This window comes from Hemicordylus capensis, chromosome 3, assembly GCF_027244095.1.
Source record: "Hemicordylus capensis ecotype Gifberg chromosome 3, rHemCap1.1.pri, whole genome shotgun sequence".
In the NCBI taxonomy this organism is placed as follows: Eukaryota; Metazoa; Chordata; class Lepidosauria; order Squamata; family Cordylidae; genus Hemicordylus; species Hemicordylus capensis.
In genome coordinates, this window is record NC_069659.1 from 315,208,271 (window position 1) to 315,232,001 (window position 23,731).

Below are 23,731 nucleotides of genomic sequence, written 5' to 3' on the forward strand. Positions count from 1 at the left end.
CCCTGGATCCTTACAGAATTTTATTGTAACTAAATAAATTATTCCTGATTTATCAATGGCACCCCATTAATTATTTAATAAACTATTTAGTTACAACGACATTTATAATGGGGGTGGGGGGTTGTCACCAAAAGGATCTTAATACAGCACTGGAAGGCCAAATTTACTCCTGAATTGCAACTTTGGCTAACCAATATGTGTTCCTTCTCAGTATTTGAAATGGTTTGTTGTTGGGTTTTTTTTTTACAGAAAGGTAAGGAAGAGGAATTTTCAGCAATTTGATCAAATTTTAAATGAATTGTTCATGCTTTGAAGGAAATATAGCTTTAGAAGGTGTGTTCCCCTTTTCTTTGGCAAATTATTCTGATATGTTAAAGTCAATGCTTAAGGCATTTTTTAGTATCATTTTCTTTCTTTTTCAGTTAGGCATATACCTATTTTCTAGACTTTGTGTTATTTTTTATTATGTAATGCTGTAATCTTTAGCTGAAACAATAATTTAAAAAACATTATTGCCACTTAGTTGGATGGAGACCAGCTATTTGTCTATACAGGGGATAGAATGTGTACTCGGAAGAGGAAAGGCAAGGTATACAAATGTATTAAAATGTGTCATGTGGAAGCCATCAGAGAAAGATCCCCATATCAACATGAACATGCAAGCCTGCTCTGGTTCTATACTCATTCTTATTAAAAATGCAGAGATGTCTTCAGGAAGCCTGAGTAAACTTAAGATCTATTTTTAAGGATGTTCGATATTTGATATACATTCAGGATGCTTCCAACCTTCATAAAGTTGAGATGAGATTTAATACAGAACTATGATACAACCTTAAAACCAACACCATATCCCAAACAGCAACATAAAAACAAGGGTTACTTGTATTTTGTGCCAACACCCATCTAATTTATATGCCAAGTGTAGGGAGGGGAATAATCTAATCCTATGAATGTTTGCATTCAGTGGGTTGAACATAGGAAGCTGCCTTACACCATGACAATACCAAGTCAGACCATTGGTCCATCTAGCTCAGTATTTTCTATCCAGACTGGCAGTGACTTCTCCAAGGTTGCAGGCAGGAGTCTCTCTCAGCTCTATCTTGGCAATGCCAGGGAGGGAACTTGGAACCTTCTGCATTCAAGTATACAGATGCTCTTCCTGGAATAGCCCCATCCCCTAAGGGGAATATCTTACAGTGCCCACATGTAGTCCCATTCAAATTTAAACCAGGGTGGACCCTGCTCAGCAAGAGGACAATTCATGCTTGCTACCACAGTACTCCCAGATATGTGTGCAAAGGATTGCAGCTTAAATCACTATCAAATTATGCACATGTGGGTTTTTTTAATTATATAAATCTTCTTCATTTGTATTTGCATTACTCAGCATTCAGTTGATTTTTTTCTGGAGTTGGGAAAAAATGCTTTTCTGGCAAAAGTTACCATGTAGGAGAAGTTCCAATTGCACAAAAGAATCACACAGTGTGTGTTAGAGCAGTCTGAAGCCAAAACACATTTTGTACTTAGCAACAGTAGATTGGTTTCCAAGTTATACCACACATGAAATGCTTGTGGATAAAGACAGCACGAACCACATGTTGATTGAACCTAACCGGCATGGATTTCACAATTTGATACGCTTGGGCCAAAAGAGAATTGAAAACAATTATCAAACCCTCAAGCCAGTGTAGCTATCTGCCTTACATGTGTGAAGCTGCCTCTGAGTTATAAAACAACAGCTGAAGTATTTTAAAGAGTCAAGTCCTAGATATCTAGTAGTGCATATTAAGAAGTGTACACTGTAACATACTGAAACCATTCAACATGGGATGAATCTTAAATGAATAATGGAAGCAGGAAAACTGCCAATGTCACATCCCCCGCTCCTCACCACCAGAAAGAAGCAATATAAAAATTATACTGAAGAAAGAACAAACCTTCTGGGAGCCCACATTGGAAAATTCCTTCCACTAAAGTCTCATGAACTGGCAGCCATGTTTTTAAGCTGCATTGGAAGGCATGGCTTTTTATGGACTCTGACAGAACCGTAACTATGTTGGTGCTTTGTCTCTTTCATAGTAAAGCATCATAGTCTATTTTCTTTGCTACCAGTTTGTGGAGGGCCATTTCCTTTGACCAGATTTGGCCCACCTTTCATGTGATGAAGCCAGATTCATAGTGTGCTGAAGTCAACTGGGATTGACTTCTCTACATAACAAATAACTGAGTAAATGAGCCCTGGATCATTCTGATACTGTGTTGTCCTTTTTTTCATTGCAGAACACACACAGGCACATCAATAGGCAAATATACTGTTAAGGTTCACACAACCAAATGAGTAGGGGTGGGAAGGGCTGGAGGGAAGGCAAAGTCATACCTTCCTGCTCCCATATGTTCACGGCTCTGCCACTCACACACCCACATGAACAGCGTGAGCGATCTCTACCGTTCAGATCAGGAGGAGGAAAACCAAGCTGGGTCCTCCAGTATCCCACAATGCACCCTGTCAGGAACAGAGAGGCAACCCTCCATACGGCAACTATGCTCCACTCCCCGGCCTCACAAGCCTCAAAACTTTATGGTAAACATGGCCTCCAGCTGCCCAGGAGCAGTTTAACAGCAAAAATGGCACAGACAACCAGGAGAAGTTGGACAGGCTTTGCTTTCCTCCTATCTCATTTTTAGCCTGTGTAACAGATCTGGGCTATCCAGGCTTGAAAACTGCTGGGTTAGGAGGACTCCTGATTCCCAGGAATCTCTGATCATGAGATCAGATTATGAGATCAGATTATGTAATGCTGCTAGCCCTGGGATAATCCTTCTTAGCTTTGATTTTAAAGGGCTTCTTGCTTTTCTTATCAGGAAATTAACCCAGGCTTGTTTTTGGCTTTCCCATCCCATCTTACTGGGTAAGCCAAGGCTCGCCCATCAAGAAATTCAAGAAAGGCAAAGTTAGGCAATTCTCCCACCAAAGGCAAGAAGCCTCTAGGATAAGGCAAAAAGAATGCAGCCCAAGTTCTCAGTCAATTGGATGTTGGAGTGGAACACTTCAAAGTGCACTCTGCTCCAGATGAATGACCTTTCTGCTTATGCCAGGTAAATGCCAGACAGGAGAAGTGTGAATAAATGAATGTGAGCCATATTTCAGTTGGAGTGCATTAATGTGTTTCTGGATTTGCAACATGGGAGAAATCAAGCAAAACAAAATTTAAAATTCCCCAACCAAATACTTATAAATAATTTATTTCTATGCCTAGATAGATCTGGAGCTTTCACAGACAGACAGCAGGCTTTACCGCAGGTTTCCTGCAAGGCTTTACTGAGAGTTCAGGGCATATCAGATACTCAGACGCAAAAAGTGGATTTTTTAAACATCAGACATAAATCGGGCTAGGCTCCAATATGCAGGGAAAACCCGAATCATGTATGGAGTGCCCTCTAATATGTTGCACAGACTTTGGGGTAAATCTAGCTGATATGTGAACTCACACCCTCCATTCTGGTGGTGATGTGAGCTAAAAGCCCTGTCCGGGAATGCTCCTGGCTGCAACTGAAGACTCAGCTGGATAATTTGTTTCAACATGGGAACCGCTCATACATTATAATTTGTTTCATGGTTTAATGCCACATCCAAGATTTGGATGCTCTTTGTAAACAAGGCTATAAGTTTTATATAAGTTTTTATAAACAAGGCTATAATCTTTAATTCTGATGTTTGTATTGATGTGTAGATATGTTACTCAGCTGCCATTGGGTTAGAACAAAAATGGGGGGCATTATTTCATTTCCAAACGCGGCCGCACGGCCCCATTTGGAAATGAAATTGGCACATACTGCTGGAGCAACTCTCCCTGCCTTTAAAGGCAGAGAGAGCCAATCCTGGCCTCTCCTCACCCAAATGTGCTTGCACTGTATTTGCAGTTGTATTGGCGTGGCCCTGTTTGGGAGGAAGATCGGCCCATGCTGCTGTCCCTGCCTTTAAAGGCAGGGAGAGTTGCTCCAGCCTGCACTGCCCAACACAGCGTGGGCTGATCTCCCTTCTGTGCAGCCCTGTTTGGGAAGGAGACCACGCCCCCTGCATCTGATGTCAGACACGGGGGGCAGGGCCAGGGGGCCATGGCGGCGACCGAACACAGGCCGCCACCAGCCTCTGCGCCTGTTATAACAACACTAAACAACATTATGCTGGCTACCCCATAACAATTGTTATGTTACACCATGGTCTAGTGTAGTGGTTAGAGTTTTGGACTAGGGCTGGGGAGAACTGAGTTCAAATCCCTGTTCAGCCATAAAAGTCACTGAGTGACTCTGGGCCAGTCATTCATCTCTCAGTCTAACCTACCTCACAGGCAGTGGCGTATCTAGGGAAAATAGCGCCTAGGGCAAGCACTGAAATTGCGCCCCCTGTCCAAACATCTGACACCCATCTTTCAGATAACTTTGCTAAAATATCAGCTGAAAAATACAAGTCAAACTCATTAATCTTTTAATCTTTCAAAAATTATTTAGCAGTGGATGTAGCCAGACCAAAAAATGCTGGAAAACTACAAATTTCAATACGATGGGGCTCATGAAATACCCAAATACTATGTGGAGGTGTACTTGGAAAACTAAACAGAAGTGCCTGTCTAATTCTCTACTATGCATTGTAGCATCACTGTTATGTATGTTTAAAAAATAAATGGAGAATTGGACTTTTCCCAGATACTCTGAAAATAATTAAAGGATATGCAGAGTAAACTGTGTCACTGCTTGGAATATATTCTAGTCTTTCAGAAAGACAGTTAAAATGAGAGAAAGAGAGCAAGAAACTCCCAGTGGGCCTTAATACTAAGGATTTCACACTGATTCAAAGACAAACTCACCATTAATAGCCATATTATTAAGACATCACATTTAACTCACTTATCACAAGACACAAAGTAAGAGCAAATGAATACAATCCTAGCTCATAAGCTTCAGCTCATTATTCACAAGCCCTGATTCTCTGTACATACTGCCAAACCAAATATGTGTACAGTGATTTATATTATATTGAATTAAAAATAATACCTGTAGTCCCTTCGGGGGGCTTCCTAAAGGCTGTGGGGGGGTCTGCAGAGGTTCCCCCTCCCACCGCTGGCTTACAGAGCCTTGCAGGGACCATTTTAGCATGTGTCGTGGCCATTTTTTTTTTTAAAAAAATTAAATGGACTCTAAAAACAAAATGGCCACCGCGCATGCCTAAATGGCCTCTGTGAGGCCTGGCCTGGCCTAGGGCCTCACAGAGGCCATTTTAGCATGTGCAGTGGCCATTTTGTTTTCAGCAGCCATTTAATTTTTTTTTTAATTTTAGAAAATGGCACCCCCTTCAAGTGGTGCCTGGGGCACATGCCCTGCCTGCCCCACCCTAGATACGCCCCTGCTCACAGAGTTGTTATGAGGATAAACATAACCATGTACACCATTCCTTGGAGGAAGAGCAGAAGATGAATGAATGGATAAAATTACAACAAAAGCATGCCCAAGAGGTATGGCAAGCGCATGCAGTTTTCCAGAACCAGTGGTGGCCTGAATCAGGGATGCCAAATCTTGCTCCCCACCCCCCGTGTGTTGTTGGGATACTGCTCCCATAATCCTTAACCGCAATGGTCTTTGGCCAACACACTGGGAGGAAAGATTGGGAATCCCTGGAAGGATGATGTAATTTAGGGTGTGGAAATAGTCAGTGGAGAAGAGATCCCCTTTATCCCCATTACTACAGACTCAAAGAAGCTGATAGGGGGATAGGGATGGCTCTGCCCCCATGCAGGTTACAAAGCTGCAGCTGCCACAAGCAGGGCAGAGAGAGGTATTTCCCTCTTATAGCAGGTAGCACAGTGAAGGTATTTCTCTTTGTTCCTGGGCTTGACAGCAGCAGCACTCTAGTCCTCAGAGGGACAATCACATTAAGACTGGAGTTGTATACAAGACATATGCCTTTTTTGATCTTGAGAAGTCTTCTCCTAAACTTTCCAGGTGAAAGGCATTCTAACAAACTATAAACTCTAAAATACAACTTAATCAGACACTGCTGCTTTCGCAATGCCAAAATGGCATTAAATGTGTGAGTTGGGCCTTATGATGATGTGGAAAGGGAACATATATTTTAATTCTGCAAATATAACTTTACTTAAGGATGGATAATAAAAAGGAGAGATGACTGAAGCTAAAAGTTAATTGCTTGTGTAATTTCAGAGTGCTCTTTGCAAGTTCAGAACTCTGGGTGCTTGTAAATTAGGGCAATCTTATAAAATCTGAAGTGCTGTCATAAATCCTCCTGCACCAAAGATAGAAACTTCAGCACCTTGCTTAAGAATGGTATAGTTCAACATCTCCAGTGACCGACTATGGCCTTCTTTAAGGGGCAATATGAAAAAGGACAATGACTACAAACTATTCTAAAGATACTGAATTTGTATCTTTTCTAATGTACTTTACTTGATTTTGCTCCATTCTTGTCAGAATTGCTATCAAATTGTTTTTTTTAAGGGTATTTTGTTAAATACTGCAGATTTCATGGAAGCTCAAGTGTAATAGCATTTATAATTATTTTATATTGCATTTTAATTCAAGTTGTGTTTTATTTTTGTTGCCTCTGTGACACTAAAATCTCAACTAAAACTGAAATTGCAGCCTGATCTCAAAATCATGTACTGAAAGACATGCACATTAGCAACATACCTCTTGAGTGCCAGATGATGGGGATAAGCAATGGGCGAATCTTGTTTTCTTCATGCCTAGCTTGTGAGCTTCTGAAAAAGTACCCAGCTGTTGCAAACAGAATGCTGAACACAAGATGATACAATCTAGCAGGGTTCTTATGTTCGCCAGACAACTGGGATTTTCATAATCCTCTCTAATAAAAGCCTTGGTGTCCGTCCGTGGACGGACACCAAGGCGTGTGTTCGTGCCTCCGATGGTCGCTCTGGGCATGCGCGAAGCAGGGAGGGCAGAGAGACACAACCGCCGGCACCTGGCGGCCATGTTGGGCGGCCAAGCGGCCGCCCAGAAGAAGCCGGGAAGGTGCGGCGGAGAAAATTGGCCGAGGCAGCGGCAGAGCCGCCGCCACGGCCAAAAGAGACAGAGACTGGGCCGGTGGGGGGCCGGAGTGGAGGCCGGCGGTAGCGGGCAGCCCTGGCCCGGGCGGGGAGACCGGCGGTGGCACGGAGGCCGAAAGCGAAGGGCCCGCGCTGGCCAAAAACTCCAAAGACGGCGGCGCCCGGCCCCGGGGTCCTTGCCGCGGCATGGAGGCAGGCGGGCATGGAGGCAGGCGGGGGCGGGAGGGAGAATGGTGGCGGCGGGCCCGGAGCCCAGAGGGAAACTGGATGGGGGGGAAAAAATTAGAAGGGGCAAGGGAGAGGAAAGAGGCAAGGGGGGGGGGGAGGGGGGGAGGGAAGGGAAGGCTAGCGCCCGTTATTGTAACGGGCTAAAAAATACTAGTAATTAATAATTTAGCACCCAAACATCACTATTCTCATGAGCAAAACAGGTGTGTACAGAGCTGGAGGAGAGATGGCCTTGTGTGGTGAGCATAAATTGTCCTCTTTGCTAAGCAGGGTCTGCCTTGGCTTGCTTTTGGAGGGATGATTACATGTAAGCGCTGTAAGATATTCCCCTTAGACTTAGGGGTTGGGCTGTAGTTCAGTAGAAGATCATCTGCTTGCTTGCATGCAGAAGGTTCCAAGATTCACTTCCTGGTATCTCCAGGTAGGGCTGGAAGTGTCCTGTCTGGAACCTTGGACAGCCACTGTCAGTACTCAGCAGACCATACCAGGGGCATAGCAAGCCATGTGGCAGCCTGGGTTCTACCTCCCATTTGCACCCCTGGCATTTGTGTGTGTGGGGGGAACGGCACTAGCCCCTCCATGTCTCCCACCTTGCTTTGCCACTGCCTCCTTCCTCTTCTTCTCTCCACTGCCTCCTGTCTCCTCTCACCACACCTGCCACTACTCAATGCCGGCTGTTGCAGTGGTGAGCTGAGGTGTGTGTGCAATGTTTCTTCTTTCACTGGTACAAGAAAGGAAGCATCCCATCCCCTCACTCACCACTGCAACAGCCAACAACCTGCCAGGAGGAGTTCCTGGCAGGCTTTTGGAGTGATGAGATGTTTCCTCTCTTGCACCAGCAAGAAAGGAAACATTGCATCCCCCCCACTTACCACCACAACAGCCCGCACTGAGTAATGGTAGTGGCAGGGGTGCTTGAGGAGGCAAGCAGGCAGCGGCAGATGTTGGGGCCCTGATAGCCCGGTTCGCGCACACAGCGGCCGATGTTCATAGGACACATTTGAGCACTGATAGCTATGCTCCTAGACAGCACTAGATGGACCAATGGTCTGACTCCGTATGAAGCAGCTTCCGATGTGCCTAACAACTGTTTGCACATATAACTATGGCATCCAATTGCAGTGTTACTGAGTGAAACACACAAGTGTTGAAACATGCTAACGGAACAGATAATATTGAATGAACGCATACACAATTGTGACCTGTCAAATTCAAAATGGCAGCAAGAAAAACTATAGAAACCTGCTGCTTTGGATCAAAACAAGGAACTACAAAACAGAATCCCTTCAGCAGGCTTGGCACACATCTTCAGCATATGATAACCGTTTGACAAAGTACATCATACATCTTGTCAGAAAATGCATATAAATACATGACTTTAAAAAGAGCAGTGAGAATTTCACTTACCCTATAACAATACAAGAGATGGCAGTTCCCAAGAAGGCGTATGTTAAAACTGATCCCAAGTTACGAAAAAAATGTCTCTGTGGAACAGAAAATGATTTTTTAAAAACCTTGTGAAATGTTATGTGGTTTAACACAGAAATGTAAGCCTACCCATCAAATCTGAGAGTCGGGTACCAGAAGTTCTACTGTCAAACTTCCTTTTATAGTTTTGCTCTGAATCTCTTCTGCAAATGGTTATCTTAAACACCTACAGGTCCTAGTGTTTTTCTAGTTGTTAGTTTATTGTTTCTTTTTAAGTTCCCACAGTACTTGCTGAAGGGCTGTCATGTAGGATCCAGGCGCCTGCCTTAGCTCATAAAGAATCTGGATCTCTCTCTTTCTCAGTTCTGACATTCCAGTCAGACACTGAGCACTGCTCCTGCACTGTTTTTACAGCACCACCTTCTGGCTAATGCTTCCTCTTCTATCTTTTCTCATTACCACTTTAATCCCATCAGTAAATATAGTGCAGCAGGGACTTAAAAAGAAACATGATATACCAATGTCTAGAAAAGGCCCTAGACAGAGAAGCATAGTCAGCATCATCCCTGACTCTGGTGATTTTAAATTGTTTTAAGGTTATTGGTTTCATTTTTAATCTGTTTGATGTTGTTGTAAACTGCCCAGAGACAGACGTTTGGGGCAGTCTACAAATTTGAAAAATATATGTGAATGAATAAAGGCTGCTGTGGCTGGGGGTGATGGGAGTTGTAGTCCAACAACTGCTGGAGGGCCAAAGTTTTGCAACCCTGTTCTATAACTCAAATGATATTTAGCAATATATTTTTTAAAGGTAGGGAGATCCATAACAATCCCAGTAAATCACTTTCCAGCACTTTTTAAAATGCTTTACGGTTGTCCACAAAATAAAAATAATTGGAAAGGCAGAGGAACTTTGGAAAAATATATACCTAGAGTGGGTGGCAGGGGGGCAGGGATCATACGGATGATTAAAAAATGAGGGAATTAAATTGTCCCAGAATTTTTTAAAAAATGAGTTTCAAGTTAATTGCTTGTTTATTTCAACGTGGTGTTTGCAACTTAAGTATGTTCATGAGCAAACACTGGATGACATGATGCACAGCCTACCATCACCATAATGGTCTGCCCTGTTCAGAAACAGCTGATGCAGAAGCAGCATTTCTTCAGGTTTCTCTATTTACAATTATGGAGAAACTGCAGAAAAGCTGCTTCCACAGCCATTGCTTCTGAACATTATCAGAGTTTGCTTTGAAGTTCACAGCAGCCCCTGGGCAGACCATTACGGCAGCTGAATTTCACGTCAGCCAACATTTTTAGCATACATAGATATATATCCAAGTAAACATGCCATGTGGGTATGTTGTGACCAGCAACCTCTCTAATAATAAATAGACTTGCTAAGTTGTGATATCTAGTCAATGGATGAGGCTGGGTCACGTTTTGAGTTGTTAGGAGAGTGAGGCCTAGTGAGCTTTTGGTGGGTCAGTGAATGGAGTTTGGATGGTTTTGATGTATCAGGAGAAAGTATATCCTCCAACATTTCACTGGGTAAAATAGGGACATGCCTGTGACTGTGTAGGGGAGATGAAAAACAGAGATGAAAAACAGGGACAGATTTCAGAACATTCAGTTTAAAGAAAGCCATTTACTTTCTTTAAACTGCATCCAGCATAACATATAATGGGACTGTCATAGGAACCTAGGAAGCTGCCTCATGCTGGGTCAGACCATTGGTCCATCTAGCTCAGTATTGTCTACACTCACTGGCAGTGGCTCTCCAAGGTTGCAGGCAGGAATCTCTCCCAGCATCTCCCTGGAGATGCCAAGGATTGAACCCAAGGCCTTCTGTATGTAAAGCAGATGCTCTTCCACTGACCTATGGCCCCATCCACTAAGGGGAATATCTTACAGTAGACCGAGCTTACATATAGGCATACGTGCTTAGCAAAGGGGACAATTCATGCTCACTACCACAATACCAGCTTTCCTCCCCTAGAAAATACAGACAATTAGAGCCTATGTGAAAGGGCAAGCAGATGCTGAAACACTGGGGAAAGGGCCAGGGAATCAGTCTGTGGGATCAATAGAAAAAGGTAACACCCTTCCCCAGCTCCAGCTATATAGTTTTGTTTATCTGATTCAGAAAAATGCCTGTAGACAAGCCAAAAAACAAAAAACAAACTGCATGGACTGGTAAGATAGCAGATGGTTGGCAGATCTGAGTTATAGCAGTTACAGTATTATCAAGTTCTATAATGAAAATGTGAATCAAAATGATGTTTTGAAATGGAGAACATTTTCCTGACTCCTAACTTTGATTTCTCTGGGTAATAACAAACTAAAGCACTCCCTAATAGGTAGTTTTACAAATTTCTCTGGTCAGCCCTATAGATCAGCAGCCACATCAGACTATTCCATATTTGAAAGGGGAAGCTACTTACTTTCTTTAAACTGTATCCGGCATGAAATATAATGGGAGGTAATAAAACATTGAAGAAGATTGAAGGATCAAATGTCATCTGCCAGAAAGGACAAGACAAAGGGTAAGAAGCATAAAATGCTCATTATGAACTGTGTATTAGGATATTCACATGGCTAACAGGCTGTCAACATTCAAATACATTTTTTAAAACCCTGGACATACAGATTATAATGCAGGAAAAAACCTGGGTAAAACCACAGAATGATATATGCAAATTTATTTAAACACATGTTAATTTATATATTAAAAATAAAAACTTAAAGCAAGAGTAACTAGACTGAGATAAGCATAAAGCCATAGTAAAACCATGACAGTTGAAACCATTTGGTATGTATCAAAGCCTAGAATTTGCCTTCATTCTGACCAAAGTAGTGTTGCTCTTGATAGTTTATTTCCCCAATAAAGACAATAGTTTCTATAGAACAGGAGGGCTAGATTTTCTATAGAACAGGAGATTTTTCCATAGAGGGCTGGAGTTTCTATAGAACAGGAGGGCTGAATTTACAGGAGGAATGAATTTTCTGTAGAAAATGCAGCCCTCCTGTAAATGTTGGACTACAACTCCCATCATCACTGGTGACTGCAGATGATGGGAGTTGTAGTTCAACAGTAGCTGGAGGCCAGCAGTTGCAGGGGAGTAACAGCAGGAGAGAGGGCATGCCTTCAACTACTGCCTGTGGCTTCCAGCGGCATCTGGTGGGCCACTGTGAGAAACAGGATGCTGGCCTAGATGGGCCTTGGGCCTGATCCAGCAGGGCTGTTCTTATGTTATGCTGTTGTTTGAGGCTGCTGCATAAATGCTTTGCTGCTATTCTTCGAAGATTTTATTTAACAAAAGAATCTGGGGAATTAGTTAGTGAGTGTTTCTACTAATTAACCACAACATCCTGCAGTCCTTCATTATCTTTCGGATTCCCTTCAGTGCTGCTAGCACAGGAAACAGTGCCATGGCAATGGCGCAAATGTCCTTGTGGCGTTCTCATTGCCCCTAAGGAGCTGCAGCTTGTTAGTCTTCAGGACACTGAAGGTGAAGCAATAACTCTCTCTGATTTGTTATCATACCACAAAGTCCAGATAATGTTACAGCTGTCACAGAACGCAGCCTTTTCAGGCCCTAAGGGTTGTCTTCATAATTAGGAAGCTGCCTGCTCCCTCCCCCCATGTCATGAGAGGGAGCGATGCCTAGATGAGGCAATTAGCTCAACAAACTACAATATACTTTACCTAATGCAAGTCAAACATAAAGTGACTCTAGATAACTTGCAAACCCAACAGGTTTACACACACACACACACACTTATTTCTCTCTCTCTCTCTCTCTCTCTCTAGGCCAATCATCTCATATATATGTTTGTTAAATTTCTATACCACCTTTCATTAAAAACAATCTCAAAGCAGTTCACAGAAAAGTTAAACACAAGACTATGAAAATTATGCAATTAAATTATTGAACAAGAATATAAAAATGCAAATCTGATGAAAAGATTAAAAACAGGCACAATATAACCATAAAAAAGTACAAAGCAGCAGCAATAGGAACAATCATGTTTTCCTTTTGCCTGGGTAAAAAGCCAAGATTTCACTCAATAAGCCTGGAAAATATCCACCCACCTTAACATCCCACCCACATCCAACCATCTTAAAGCAATATCCTCCACATATCAGCTCCCTAGAGACTAGTGCCCATTATTATCCTGCTCCAAGATGGGTGCTGATGAGGGTAGGTTGACGGAGCTGGGTATAGCTTGGAGAAGAGAATATTGGGTGGGGTGGGGTGATAGCACTCTTCAAATATCTGAAGGGTTGTCACAGACTTGTAGACTTGTCCTCTGCTGCACCAGAGGACAGGAGGATAGATTTCTATAGAACAGTATGAGAAACCTCTGAATGGTAAGAGCAGTTTGGCAATGGAACCAATTATCTAGGGTGTGGTAGGATCCCCCTCACTGGAGGTCCTTAAGCAGAGGCTGGACAGCCATCTGTCGGGGATATTCTAGCACTGGATGGCTTGCATCGGGCTGGGCACTGGATTACATGTTGCCCTCAACTGTATGATTTCACAAAGGGAAAACTACAAGAGATTCTAGTGAATACACTTTTTGAATGAATCTTGAACAGGATGTCAGAATTAGTGCAGGCAGAGTTTCGTTAGCAGGATGGCCATTGAATTTGGTGTTATAAAGCCTGCAGTCTTCACTCTTGCAATTTAGAACCCTATTGTACAGTTGAATCCACTGTAAAGGATAATCTTGCTGAGCAATAATCGTCCTTTTTATGACCCTGAATTCCACTGTACTTTCAGTAGGTTTCATTGCAAGATTAATATCTTTAAAATGGGAACATGTCATTAGCAGAATGGTCTGCAGCATCTTTGTTCTGATAAAGCTCCTTTCCTTTACAGGGTAGCAATCCTGGATGAATTATTTAGTTCGGTAACAAAGCATTCTGACTGCAAAATGACTTCCTTCTTTTTTAGTCCAAGAGATAGCTCAACTCGATAAACAGGAAGTGTGAGCTCAGCAATTTTTTTTTTAACCTTACTGCTTACTTTGAATTATTAAATGAATGTGAACTGGCTGGCCAATAACAGCAAGTGGTAAATTCCATTGCACTGACAACTTTATGGGGGGAAAGTTGGAGTAAGAAGTTTTATCACTCAGGCTTCTATACTGACAGTCTCAAATGCCACATTAATTTTGGAATTATATCTACAAATAGGTTTTATGCACCTTGCTGCTCTAGGATTTGGAGATGGGAGAGCTGTGGGAATTAATTGCATAGTTAGCCAAGACAATACAATCATATCATATGTGTGTATCCATAAATACAGCACAGAGAGCAAAAACTAATCCCAAAAAAAGAAGAGTGAAGTGTGGGGAACTTCAGATTGCACAACCAGCCACAAAAATCAGACTATACGATTTCTGGTTGAATTCCTTTTCCCCTCCTCTGTCTTGCAAGCAACAAAACAATCCTGGGAAGATTAGTCCAAAAAGTGAACTTGAAACAGTCAGTACGTTTTCTTCTGTTAGGGCCAAACTATACATTACACATTAAGCCCATCATTAGCATGATGGGCTTAACATTTCTTTAGACAACAGCAGTGACAGGGGGCAGACTTGGGTTGGGACCACAGCAGGGAAGAGCGAGCACCTTTTCCCCTTGTCAAGTGCAGCTATAGACCAGCAGGCAAAGATCCAGATTGGGACTATAGCGTCAAATGAGCCAGCACCCTGCCCACCCCCGATCAGTTTCCCCTGTGGCTGCTATTTCTGAAAGAAAAATTCAGCCCATAAGTGCTAATGATGGCTTGACTATCACAATTAGTTTTTGTTATTCTTCCTCATAATAACTATGTTGGAATTCCTCTATTTTTTAAGTCTACACAGCAGAACAGAAGACTGAATATGCTCCTTAATTAATGCAGTGTCTGCTGACATAAATATGCAACAACCTCTGGACATGGGTTGTATCCTGTGAATTGTCGTTCTGCAAAGATGGTCGGTAATTTTGCCTGGTTTATGAAAACAATTTATCATGCCTTGAAATTCCTCAGTGGTTTTTCCTGAAAAAGTATTCACAAATTTCACTTTAAGTAAATTCTAGGAACAACTCAGTGATGGGTGGACTCCCTCATCCCTGGGAAATTCTGCTAATTTATCAAAATTCTTTTGGCCCCTCTAAAAATTCCTCAGCCTTTTTTGCCTGAGGGAAAATTCTTGGATTTGCTTTGAATTTCTTTCCTACTTAAAAAAAATAATTATATATCATCTTTCAAAAAAAAAAAAAAGTTCTCAAAGTGGTTTACCTAGAAAAATAAATAAGATGGTTCCTTGTCCCCAAATGGCTCACAATCCAAAAAGAAATAGGAGGTAGAAATATGAGGTAGACACCAGTTGCTCTCCTCATCAAATTTTAGTGGCAATTGTAGTGCAAATGTCTTGTCTGAAAAGTCAAATGCATGCAGTTGACTCCTTTGCCAGCCACATGTGAACTGCTGCAGACTCAGAAACATTTGGGGCTGTAGCTCAGAAGTAGAACAACTTTCTTGAATACAGAAGACCTCCGTTTCATTTCCTGGCATCTCCAGATAGGACTGGGAAAGACTCCTGCCTAAAACCTTGAAGAGCCACTGCCAGTCAGCATAGACCAAGGGTTCCCAACCTGTGGTACTCCAGATGTTGCTGGACTACAACTCCCATCATCCCTAGCTGCATTTTATTGTGGCTGGGGATGATGGGAGTTGCAGTTCAGCAACATCTAGAGTACCACAGATGGGGAACCTCTGGCATAGACAACACTGTGCTAGACGGTCTGATTTGCTATGAGACAGCTTCCTGTAGATATAACATCATTATGTAAGAAAGCACTTACATATATAAAATAGTATGCATCTGTGAGTAGATAATTTTATTTCAGCAAGCCTTTTAAAAGTTAGGCCATTTTTGTTTACTTGACTGACATCCAGATTAACATTGTATATTCTGAATAATGTTTCATGCATGTAGTGGGGGCTATTTTCATCAACCCTGTTACAGGAACTGCCCCAGAGGGCTGGCTAGATGCTCTGAATGTGCTTTTGGCTTAGTGTGGGGAATAAGCTTGGCTAGAGGGGGCAGTTTGGTTCCAGTATTAATTTGAGCAAGTTTGGTGTCTTGGAAAATATGAGGAGGAAGAAATACAGTTCAGAAGTTTTATTAAGGGTAAATGGGGGTACAGAATGCAAGAGTTCAGTTAAGCAAGGCAATAAATCTTTGCTGATATCCTAGACAAGAATATGGCTAGCTGCAATTTAGCTTGAAGCCCTAATTATGGTTTGATCAGCTTGTCTAGGGTGCTTGACCGGATCCTGGCTGGACAAGAGAGGGAGGGAGCAATGAGGCTTAGAAGGGCAAGAGGTTAGTTTACCTATGCTTCCCTGGTTAAGTTGGTCCGTTTGTTGCGCATTGGTTGGCCTCTTCACCAGTTGACAAGCAGGGAGAAGCAGGAAAGAAGTGAGGAGCAAAAGGAGCGTACCACTTGCTTGTATGAGAGCCCATAGGATAGTGATCCAAACAGATTCCGAGGCCATGTGCTTTGGCTAGAGGTAGATATACCTCAAAATATGCCCTGATATACCTCAAAATGTGCCCACCCAGAGGGTGGCAGATTCCATGGAAGACAAAGAAATCTATTGCTACTCGAACTTAATCACTCTGAGGGTAGCTTGCCCAACAAGGCCAAGAGGTAAGCTTTATAAATGAGTTGGGGATGTTGAACAGAACTGCTGGGCTGACTATCTCAAGAACAGGTCGCCTCCCTCCAGGTGTCTAGATTACACATCTCCAATTGTGATGCACTCATTTCCCTGAGTCCTTGCCAGCTAAACTGTTAATGTAGAATGGGTTGGGAAATGCACCGATTATCTGTGTGCCTCTCGAGGAGTGCTTCGCTTCATCGTTATCTCCCGTGAAAGGGAGGATTCCCTTCTTGATGAATTCACCTTTTGAAATAGAGTCTGCTCACTGGCTACTGCCTTCTCTTGTGAAAGAGAGGGGTGGGGACATCTCATTCAGTCTTCACTATTCTGACCTTGGGGCACATTGCCCCACGCTTTGCTCATGCCAAGTGACCAGCTGCGGGTGTCAAACCCAGGCAGGTGAAAAGTTCACCATAGTGACTGCGATCCTGCAGTCCCAGACTGTAGAGCCTTCCAACATAATATAGACAGAGGGGTGCTCCCTGGGCTACCCTGAAATCAGGCTGTCTGGCAACACACCCCTCCCGTCTACATCCCTCTGTGCCTGATCTTGACAAAATGGCCAAAATCAATATGGCTTGGGCCCGGGATACCTGAGGGACTGCCTGCTCCCAAGGGTTGCTGCCCGCTCAGCGAGGTCACCTGAGGGGGCTCTGCTCCGGGTGCTGACAATGAGGGAGGCTTGGTTGTCGTGCACGCGGGACAGGGCCTTCTCTGTTGCTGCCCCCAGACTCTGGAATGCTCTCCTGGTGGCTATTCGCTCCTCAGTCTCCATCGCAGCTTTTAGAAAAAGTGTAAAATCTTGGCTTTTTGCCCAGGCATTTATTTGATTCTCTGCTGCTGCTCTTTATAGTCTGTATTGCCTTTATGCTTTTGTTTTAATTTTTTAATCAGATCTGTTTAATATTTTATTTTTTATTTTATTTTTTCACTTAATATTTTAATTGTGTCTTTTTTACCATCTTGTGTTTAAATTTTTGTTGTAAACTGCCTTGGGATTGCTTTAATGAAATGCGGTATATAAATTTAAAAATAAATAAATAAATAAATAAATAAATAAATAAATAAATAAATAATTGTGCAGGCTTAAGCATGTTGGCTAACATTCCACACAGTGGAAAATCGGCATTAGGGCCCTGCAACCCTCAAAAGACATATTTTCAGGAGACACAAAGGGCTGCAGAAGGAAGGGTGGATCGACTAGAATCGCCCCTCCTTTTGTGTATGTGCACAACATTAGTCTAGATGTCAGTTGGACTATGACAATTATTATTTCTGCTACTGGTTTTTGACTGTGGGTTGATATTAATTGATAACAGTTAATAGATTATTGTTTTGGTTTAAACCTTATAAGCCACTGTGAGACTATTCATGTACAGAAAGCATAATATAATTCCTGATATAAATCAATTACATAGTCACAGGTAATATTTATAGCGTGTGACTTTCTCTGCATGTATGTGTGTTGGGAAAGTGTGATTGGCTGCAGCTTCTTCCTCCGATGCGTACTACATCAACCTGTGTAGTTGCATGTGGTACAAAATGCATGTGGTACAACATAACAATTCCACTGCTATGACCCCTGGTCTCTTGCAAAATACAGTAGAACAATAATAACCGCTCCGAGACTTTGGTTTGGGGTGGTATAAAAATCAGTTAAATAAATAAACAAATAGTGAATCCTTCTTCTACAATGTGTAACATTTGACAGAAGTCAGCATTGCCTACATAACCTTCTAAACCCTCTAAAATAGCTTTTATTCAAATGTCTCATGACCAAGGAGTCCATTCTTCCATATTATCAAGATTACACATCAGAATCTCATTTCCCTTTATTCCCCTCATCTGCAAAAGTCCCCCATCAGAAAGAATCCTCTGCTTTTTTTCATTCACTGGAACCCTGCCTTCACAAATGGAAGCTATAGACTGCCCCTGCTGGGCAGGAAGACTTGCACAGCTGCCTTTCAGAGACCATTGTCCAAAGCAGTCTGAGCAAATGCATTGAAATGTCCCACTTTGAATGAGGACTCTGTATGCCCCATTGTTTTAAAACAAGTGTGACTCACACTTAAGCCAATTTGAATTTTCTTATCACCATTATTGCCATCAGAAATAATGAAACTCATTTGCCCTGAAGAGGACACTCATTTTACCTTTTGTAGCATCACATTGCCTTGGTGTGCGTTGACATTATGCTGGCTAATTTCCCTTTTATATTGATATTCATATACTTGATTGGTTATGTTGACGAGCAGAGTGGGCAGGCCAGCCTCCAGCTTCTCACAGTCGTAGACAGTTCCATTTTCAAAATCAGATGGTGCTGTAGCATACCGTAAAATTAGTCCCATGATGAGACCTAAGAATAAAAACAGGTGGTCCATAAATAGGAGAGCATTCAGCATAAGCATCCAAATTGTAGTCACTCGTAAGTGGGCCAAAGCCAAGTTGCATGCAGATCATCCTGGAGAGAATCTAACTATGTGGCCGCTAAGAGACGACACTGACTTGACAGCACTTAATCAATCAATCAAAGTGGACCAAAATGTACAAATATTTTTAATGCATTCATGAAAAATGCTCCGAAAAGAAACATCACCCTGCTTCAGACACACTTCAGGAAGGCTTGATATTTTTTTTTAAAAAAATTGACATTCCTCTTTAACCTCCTAACTGTCCATATTCGCAATTTTATTGAATGATAGCAGGCATCCTTGGAGAAAAAAATGTGACCAATTCATGTATATCACCTGGGTTTGTATTTTTCAGGTTGCATTCTAAACAAATGTGTAGCATGCTCAGAACTGATGCAGAATTGGTTACAATCCTGACATAAGAAAACAGAAGTGCATACATTTGATTATTTTGCATTTGCTAAATTGGAAATGCTTCAAAAGCTTTGCAAGACTCACCATTCTCCTCACCTCTAGAAATCCTATTCCCCAGCCCTGCCTTTGGCTTTGGGGATTTTATGAAACATTACCTACACATTTTCAAGTCATGAGGACTAGAAACTTGCTTTTATTTAAAAAGTGAAATCTGAGATTCTCTTAATGCCAGAGTCTGCACCTAATACAAAATTATGTGGGTGCAAATTTTGTGACTCGTAGCAGTGCATGGGCTGAGGGCACATGATACAACCACCTTGCTGAAGCTAAGCAGGTCTAGATCTGGTCAGTATTTGGATTGATGACTCCATGGGAATCCCATGTATGCTGCCTTGAGTTCCATCCAACATGGAAGGACATCAATGTAACAAAACAATAAAATGATAGCATTTACACCTATTATGAATATTATGTGATATAAGGACAAGACTCTGCCAAGTGCATGCAATTAACTTTCAGTGGCCTTCTCCACTCCTGCTAACATCCACTGAGTATTGCGGTTAGAAGAAATGTGTAACCTAAGATGGAATAACAAGGATGTATGAACAGGAACCAATGAAAAGCAGGACAGTCATATCAGGAAAGGAGCACAGTAGGAGCAACTGTAATGATAGACTATATTGTTGATATTGTACTTCTGCAAAGTGAGCCATCGTCATAGACAACCTTCCCTAACAATGAAGTTATTAAGTTCTTCAGGAGGTAGATAAGCATCTACATGTCATGAGTTTTGTTTTCTTAAATGTATAGTGAAGTGTTTCAAATAAACCAAACAATCACTCTCGCAGAGGAAACAGTCCACATGCAGCTTTCCTGACTATTCTGCACAGAGGGAAGGAAGATAGATGTGGGGGAAGAACCCAAAGAAAAATCTTGGTGCAAAGGGGTCAAGACGTCACTTGGCTAACTTTTAATTTGCCACATCACTGTTTCTAAGGACCAAAAATTAAAAGTTACATAATTGGCCTTTGTGTGCTTGTCCCCTGTTGGCCCCGCAAAGACAACAACAAGAACAAAACCATACAAAAACCAAACCAAAACCATAGCTGTAGAGGATCCAGAGGAGGACCATAGGGAGGGCATGGAGGAGGGGGCTTTAGCCCTTTGCCCTTCTGTGGTCCTGATCTGGATCAGAGAGGCCCATGGCTGCTATTTGTCCTAGGAGAGTGGCTCCCTTGGGTGCCAACGGGAGCTTTCCTCTCAGAGCAAGTCAATCCAGTCTACAGCTGTGGCAATGACAAAAGCCCCTAACTCCACACCCTGGTCCCAATCCAGAATGGGCTGCTGCTACAGCTGCTATTTAGGAAAATAAGATAGCACATGAGGACCAATTACATGCCGTCATAATGTATAGTTCAGCCCTACAACACACTGGCCTACATAATGTTGTGCTAGCATAATCCCATTATGGGATCACAAGAACATAGCAGAAGGATGTTGTGCAAAGAAAGGAACATCTGTTCTCAAATGGCTCTTGTGCTAGTGAAAGACGTTGACAAGTTGTGCCAAGCATTGCACAACTGGCTGCACAACCATTGCACAACATTTCATGCAACCTCATATCTATCCCAGAGAAGACCTTCCATTAGCAGTTGTGTAACATCATGGAACACCACAATTTTGCACAGCACCACAAACATCTGAAGTGTGCACAACCGTTTTCATTCTGCTTGTGCAATACAAGTCTGGATGTCAGCCACTATGTTGTGAAAGACAGGGAAGAGAGCGGACTATATAAAATGTCATATCTGCTTCCTCTTGATGTGATTTCAGGTTGTGTTGTTCTGATACTTGCTTTTGCTCTCAGAATGCCTACAGTATTATCAGACCTACTTTTAAAATTGGGGGCAGGGGAGTGGGGAGATAAGTGTTATATTTCAGCCTAATGTTCCAGTAGGCATGTGTATTCATTTTCAGAACAAATGGAAGTAGATACAAATATTTTTATTGGGTTCCATTCATTTCTAACTACATGACAAAAAATGGGAGTTCCATTTCCAGCATCCCCATGTGTCATTTTAAAGTGTGCGTGTTACTTGCAGTCACACCCAGCAGTAGCTTCTCTGCCCAGCCATCTCATTAGGGTGGTCATTTTAATTATTGATATGTACCATTATGTAATGTTATTAAGAGGTAATGTCGCTAAGAAATAAAATAGCCAGAGCAATTTTTAAAATAGCAGCAGTTTTTTAATCTACCCACACTGTCCCACACTGACCCTGCATTCCAGGACATACGGATAAATAAAATGGCCACCGCAAGGCGAAATTACAGAGAGTTACTGGCTGACATACAGAGCAAGGATGTACTGATGCAGCAAGAGAGCACCCTAACAGAACTTCCCAACTAACCAGTGATGCAGCAGGGAAGCAGCAATTTTTGATGCCGTCCCCTTCCTCAGGAAGCTTTCTTTGCCACTTGAAAATATGTCCCTGAGGGCTGCATAACATTCAGGGGGCATATTTTCAGGTGGCACAAAGGGCTTCCTGCAGAAGGGGAGGATCAAGGGTGCTGATTTATTTGGGAAGTTCTCTTAGGCTGTTCTCTTGCAGCAACAGTGAATCTTTGCTCAATATGTCAGCCACTATCACAAGTAAGATATACAGTTTATTTTAATATTAAAAATGGGAAAAGACGAAAATGAGCTAAAACAAAAAAAATAAAGGAATATAATGGAAATAAATCAAAACCTGGGGGAAATGATTTTTTTGCACACACTTATGCTACACCCATAAAGTGGCTCTGTACAAATACTTAAAAAGAGTTAATTTAGTAAAAGTCAGGAAACCATCCCACACAAACAAAATAATATTCATGCTTTTTGAGAGTATGGCTCTCAGCTTTTGAACTCAGGAATGAATATTCTTCTTTGGCCTTTTTAAAATATCTCTTACTTCCCTGTTAACAGGATGCACAGGAAATCTGCATGGCCTGTTTCCACTGCAAGAATTTGGTTGAGAAAAATACTTTTCAAATGTTTTTAGTACACCCAGTATGCTCTGACAGGTCTCATAATAGTCCATGTTTTTTTAAAAATCCCAAATCTATGGAGTGAAATGAATTCCCTCACTCCCCAAAAAAACGTTTTCAGTTGTTAAATGAACTATGTAATTAGATTCATGGATGCAAAAGAAAAAAAGCTGGAAGATACAGTTCCTAAGTAAATTTGAGGTAAATTAGCACCTTCTTGTAATGATCTTTGTATATCAATATCTGGTAAATCATTCACAGTAGCAGAGGATTGGGGGAGTCACTCTGTTTAAAAAGTTAAAAGGAACATTACTTTGTAACCCAACAGAGTATAGTATCATAAAGTAACCCTGGTGTGGAACAGATAATATTCACAAATCACAAGTTTCACATTTCATTGAACATTGCTTTAAAAAGTGTAAGAAGTATATTGAACAGGAGGCCCACACATTCTTACATTGTACTGACTTCTGAGAGACAATATCTGTTTCCTTTTTGTATTCTGTTTACTAAATGTTCTGTGTTTGGAGCAGCAGTGAAAGTGCCTTTGCTCAAGGGCTGACCATATTACATTAAGTCTGTGTAATGGAGCCTTGACATATTCACTTCAAGAGAAAATCACAGATGTGTGTGGGATCCCATGAGGGGTACGAGGAACTGTCGGGGATGTGATTTGAACAGTAGAAATGGCAGATAGGGGAAAATAAATCAAATACTTCCCCCACCCTCCCACTCTCACACGCCCCTCCACTCTACACTTCTTTCTCCTGAAGTTGCTTTCCCTTTTTAAAAAATGGTGTTACATATGTTTGTTTGTAATGTGTAGTTTGTAATTACTATTAAGTAATTAATTAACCTGCACATTCAAATACCCATGTTGCAATGCCCAAGAACGTGAGATGTTTCAGAAGGCATGGACAAGGTATTGGTATGTTCACTCCAGCTCCACCATTCCCTTAACACTTCTGTGCAAAATAATTAAAAATCAAATGTGTAATATCCAAGGCAGTTTCTGCAAAGGAATTCTACTGCATACCTAGGCCGAACATAGTACAGTACTCAGAGGACTTGGGGTTCTTAGGAATAGGAATCAGGATTCAAACGAGGCTTAATGGATGTAACAGACATCTGCAGACCATAGGAACATAGGCAACTGCCTTATACTGAGTCAGACCATTGGTCCATCTAGCTCAGTACTGTCTACACTGGCTGGAAGCAACTCTCCAAAGTTTCAGGCAGGAGACTCTCCCAGCCCAACCTGGAAATGCCAAGGAGTGAGCCTGGGTCCTTCTGCATGCAAGCAGATGCTATGCCACTGAGCTACGGCCCCATCCACTAAGGGGATCACCTTATAGGAGATAGTGCTGACATATAGTCACCCATCCAGATGCAAACCAGGGCAGACCCTGCTTAGCAAAGG

At 42.0% G+C, this 23,731-nt stretch overlaps 1 protein-coding gene across 2 annotated transcripts in view; it reads right to left on the reverse strand.

The window, feature by feature from the left end:
• The window catches only part of SLC9A9 (solute carrier family 9 member A9), a 455,942-nt gene that overhangs the window by 417,900 nt on the left and 14,311 nt on the right, over nt 1-23,731 (reverse strand). The window contains exons 2-4 of one of the 2 annotated variants that reach the window (XM_053308419.1): nt 18,610-18,812; nt 11,177-11,254; nt 8,715-8,791 (exon numbers count right to left, since the gene is read on the reverse strand). In XM_053308419.1, the coding sequence (XP_053164394.1) occupies nt 8,715-8,791; nt 11,177-11,254; nt 18,610-18,812 (358 nt within the window). The remainder of the gene's footprint in view (nt 1-8,714; nt 8,792-11,176; nt 11,255-18,609; nt 18,813-23,731) is intronic. The other variant, XM_053308421.1, reaches the window with a different exon arrangement.